The sequence below is a fragment of the Olea europaea genome, chromosome 5 (assembly GCF_002742605.1).
Source record: "Olea europaea var. sylvestris chromosome 5, O_europaea_v1, whole genome shotgun sequence".
Classification (NCBI taxonomy): Eukaryota; Viridiplantae; Streptophyta; class Magnoliopsida; order Lamiales; family Oleaceae; genus Olea; species Olea europaea.
The window spans coordinates 14,601,361-14,606,429 of NC_036241.1; the positions used below are offsets into that span (position 1 = coordinate 14,601,361).

General features: G+C 42.0%; 1 protein-coding gene across 1 annotated transcript; it reads right to left on the reverse strand.

Annotated features, from left to right (window-relative positions):
- Positions 1 to 3,115: 3,115 nt before the first annotated feature.
- Positions 3,116 to 5,035, reverse strand: LOC111394287. Its single transcript, XM_023020040.1, has one exon. It carries the CDS (start codon positions 5,033 to 5,035, stop codon positions 3,116 to 3,118), a length of 1,920 nt encoding a protein of 639 aa, XP_022875808.1.
- Positions 5,036 to 5,069: the final 34 nt, after the last annotated feature.

Here is a 5,069-nt window from a genome sequence, read left to right on the forward strand (position 1 = left end):
CAGACATTGTCCTCAATGTCTTAAAACATAAGTAAAAAATAAGGGGATGGGGAGGAAAAGGACGAAGGTACTCCTCGAATTTTTCTGTGGAAGGTACTGTAGGTGACGGCTAGACAATCTTTTTCATCATGCTTTCCCTTTGGTCGATGTTGGTCTGAGTGTTCCACGACGTCATGTTCTTGCATATGGCAATCATCAAATAGTAGAGATCAAATAATCCAAAACCTATGTTACTTAGTCCACACACGCGAAATAACCAACATTATATTTAAGGGCTGCAATGAAAACATGACCAGATGATGATAATGTATAAATGTAAACGTGCCTAAATCTAATGCAACTAACAATTAAAATAAATCTATATGCAATGCAATGCAGAAAACAAAATAACTAAAAGGTTCAGAAATTGGGTTGCCTCCCAATAAGCGCTTTATTTATAGTCTTTAGCTAGACTTTGTTGTCCTGGCTACTCTACATTGTCAAGTGGCACGGTTGTTTTCTCATTGGAATAGTCACCTCCTCAATACACTTTCAACCGTTGTCCGTTTACTTTGAATCTCCTTTGTTGATCTTGAGACATCACTTCCACAGCACCATGTGGAAACACAGCTACCACTGTGAATGGACCCGACCACCTAGACTTTAGCTTTCCTGGAAAAAGCTTGAGGCGTGAATTGAACATCAACACTTGCTAACCAACCTCAAACTCTTTCTCCCTTATATGCCTGTCGTGCCATCTCTTGGTCTTTTCCTTGTAAATCTTTGCATTCTCATATGAATTCAAACGAAACTCATCTAGCTCATGAAGTTGTAGAACTCTCTTTTCTCCTGCTGCCCTCATATTGAAATTGAGTAAGTGTGTCGCCCAGTATGCTTTATGTTCTAACTCAACGGGTAGGTGACACGCCTTTCCAAATATTAGTCGATATGGAGACATGCCAATTGGAGTCTTAAATGCTGTTCTATACGCCCAAAGTGTATCGTCCAATTTCTTAGCCCAATCTTTACGTGATGCATTGACCGTAGCTTCAAGAATCTTCTTTAATTCCCTATTGGAAATTTCCACTTGCCCACAAGTCTGAGGATGATATGGAGTCGAGACACGATGTTTCACTCCATATTTGGCCAACAACGAAGCAAAGAGGCGGTTACAAAAGTGCTTTCCACCATCACTAATAATCGCTCTCGGGGTGCCATACCTTGTGAAAATATTTTTCTTCAGAAATTGAGTCACTACCCGGCCGTCATTAGTTGGTAAAGCCACAGCTTCGACCCACTTAGAAACGTAGTCCACTGCCACCAGTATGTATTGTTGACCATAGGATGGAGGGAATGGTCCCATGAAGTCAATGCCCCAAACGTCGAATATTTCAACCTCCAAGATACCGTTCAAAGGCATCTCGTTCCTCCTTGAGATGTTTCCAGTTCTCTGGCACTTATCACAGTTCTTCACCATATAATGTGTGTCCTTGAACAATGTAGGCCAATAAAAACACAATTGTAGTACCTTTACTACTGTCTTGGTTGCTGTAAAGTTGCCCCCATACGGTTCAGAGTGACATAATTCTAATACTTGATGTTGTTCTACTTCTAGCACACAATGGCATATGATCTGATTTGGACCCCTTCTGTAAAGGATTGGATCATCCCAAAAGTAGTGTTTTAGGTCACTGAAGAATTTCTTCTTTTGGTGACTCGAGTATTCTGGTGGGATGATGGAGCGAGCCAAATAATTCACATAATCGGCATACCATGGCGTAGTGATAATCTGAAAGAGCATTTCATCTGGGAAAACTTCATTGATCTCCTCCGTAGGGTATGACTCATGTGATTCAAGGCGAGATAAATGATCTGCAACAACATTCTCGCTCCCCTTTTTGTCTCTGATCTCCAAATCAAATTCTTGCAATAAGAGTATCCATCGAATAAGCCTTGGTTTCGCGTCCTTGTTGATCATTAGATATTTCAATGCTGCATGATCCGTATAGACAATCACTTTTGACCCAATCAAATATGACCTGAATTTGTCAACAGCGAACACCACTGCCAAAAGCTCTTTCTCCGTAGTAGCATAATTCATTTGAGCCTCGTCTAAAGTCTTGCTAGCATAGTGTATAACATGAGAAATCTTATCCTTGCATTGACCCAACACTGCCCCCACTGCATGATCATTGGCATCACACATAAGTTCAAACGGATAATCCCAATCTGGAGGAGCCAACACTGGAACGGAAACCAATTTTTCCTTTAAAGTGTTGAACGCTGTCAAGCACTCCTCAGAAAAGTGAAATGGGGCCCCTTTTTCCAATAAATTGCACAATGGCTTCGAAATTTTGGAAAAGTCTTTGATGAAGCGTCGGTAGAACCCAGCGTGACCCAAGAAACTTCTAACTCCTTTTACTGTTACCGGCGGTGGAAGTTTTTTGATGACTTGTATCTTAGCTCTATCAACCTCAATACCCCGTGCTGAGATTAAATGTCCTAACACAATCCCTTCTTGAACCATGAAGTGGCATTTTTCCCAATTTAATACGAGGTTTGTGTCCTCACACCGCTGCAGCACTTTTCCCAAATGTTCAAGGCATTCCTTGAATGATTTTCCAAATACGGAGAAATCATCCATAAACACCTCAATGATATTACCCACCATGTCTGAGAAAATAGACATCATACAACGTTGAAAAGTGGCTGGAGCGTTGCAAAGGCCGAAGGGCATCCTCCTATAAGCGAAAGTGCCGTAAGGGCATGTAAATGTCGTCTTCTCTTGATCATCAGGCGCAATAGGGATCTGGTTGTACCCCGAATAGCCATCTAAAAAGCAATAGTAAGCATGTCCAGCGAGTCTCTCTAACATTTGGTCAATGAAAGGAAGGGGAAAGTGATCCTTTCGTGTGGCGTTGTTGAGTTTGCGATAATCAATGCAAACTCTCCACCCCGTGACTGTACGTGTAGGGATAAGCTCGTTATTTTCATTTGGAACCACCGTGATTCCTCCTTTTTTCGGTACAACCTGCACTGGACTCACCCAATGGCTGTCTGATATAGGATATACGATCCCTGCATCCAGAAGCTTTAATACCTCTTTCCTTACCACCTCCTGCATAGTCGGGTTTAATCAGCGTTGATGCTCAATTGAAGCTTTGTAATCGTCTTCCATCAGTATCTTATGCATACAAAGCGAAGGGCTGATCCCTTTTATATCTGATATCGTCCATCCTATTGCTGTCTTGTGCTCTCGAAGCACCCTCAGCAATTGATCCTCTTCCACTTCTGTCAGACTATTTGAGATAATTACTGGAAGTGAATTCTTTTCCCCCAAGTATGCGTAGCGAAGATGGGTTGGCAGTTGTTTGAGTTCAAGAGTTGGAGCTTGTTGTATAGATGGTAAAGGTGTTGTAGGTCTTTCACTGAGCTCCAAACGCGATTGCTTGAAGAATGGTAGTATGGCTGCCAAATAACGTGCATATTCTTCTGCTTCCTCTTTTTCCGATGGTAAATCTTGAGAATGTACTAAGCACGCTTCAAGCGGATCTTGAGGGTGATCTAGTTTGAATGTCTCTGACACCACTTCTTTTATTACATCAATCTGCATGCAAGAATCTGGTTCGCTCTGAAATCTGAAAGCTCGAAACACGTTGATTGTCAGTTCTTCTTCATTTAACCTCAATATCAACTGACCCTTTTGCACATCTATCAAAGCCCTTCCCGTAGCCAAAAATGGACGACCCAATATGAGGGGGACGTCTCTATCTTCTTCCATATCCAGAATAATGAAGTCTGCTGGGAAGATAAACTTGTCAACCTTCACCAAAATATCCTCACAAATACCACGAGGGTGTTTGATCGACCTGTCAGCCAACTGTAGTGAAACTGTTGTCGGTTTTGCTTCCCTCGAACCTAGTTTCCGGAAAAGAGATAAAGGCATTAAATTAATGCTAGCTCCTAGATCACACAACGCCTTATCTATATACAAATTACCAATGTGACAAGGAATAGTAAAACTTCCTGGGTCTTTTAGTTTCGGTGGTAATTTGTGTTGGAGAATTGCGCTACACTCCTCAGTAAGCATGACTGTTTCATTGTCTTCTAGCTTCCTCTTATTTGATAGAATATCCTTCATGAACTTAGCATAGCTGGGCATTTGGGCTAAAGCTTCAGCAAATGGTATGTTAATATGCAGCTTCTTGAACACATCCAAAAATTTCTGGAATTGCTTGTCGAGCTTATGTTTTTGCAATCTTTGTGGAAATGGGATTGGAGGAACATATGCTTTGACAGGAGCAGTTGCTTTCACCTGTGGACTATCTGATGACTCAACTTGATTTTCCTCAGCGGCCTTGTCTAATTCATCCACTTGCTCCTCGTCCATGGTAGGTGCCTTTTCGATGACAGTTGCTGGCCGCTTTACATGTATTTCTGGTAACTGGACGCCACTACGTGTAGTGATTGCTTTGACCTGTTCCTTAGGGTTTGTTTCAGTATTACTAGGCAATGTCCCTTGAGCTCTACCTGATAGTGCGGCTGCAATTTGTCCAACCTGTTGTTCCAAATTCTTGATCGAGGCTTGTTGGTTTTGAAAGTTGGTCTCAGTTTTAGTAATGTATTGAGCCAGCAAATCTTCCAACGATGGCCTTCTTCCTTGATGTTGCTGCTGTTGGAACCCTGGTGGTTTATTCTGATTGCTTCCTCCCTGTTCTTGTCCTTGATTATTGGACCATGAAAAATTTGGATGGTTCTTCCAACCCGGATTAAATGTGTTGGAGAAAGGATTATTTTGCTGTCTCTGAAAGTTTTGTGCGTAGCTTACTTCTTCGGATTGATTAACATGTGTAGACGCCAAAGGGCAGCGTGTACTAGCATGATCCGCTCCACAGCCTTCGCAAACAGGTGGTGATTGGTGTACCATGTTGACTGACTTAGATAGATTGTCCATTTTCATGGTAAGAACTTCCATTTGCGCGGCCAGTGCTGTTACTGCATCCACGTTGTGTAACCTCGATGTTTTCCTTGGAGCTTCCCTATCAGTTGGCCACATTGATTGGTTCTCAGCTATTTTTTCATACAGGTCA

What these genes read in the sequence shown, in the direction of transcription:
- LOC111394287 (XM_023020040.1), bottom strand. Translation starts at nt 5,035, where the DNA reads ATGTGGCCAACTGATAGGGAAGCTCCAAGGAAAACATCGAGGTTACAC.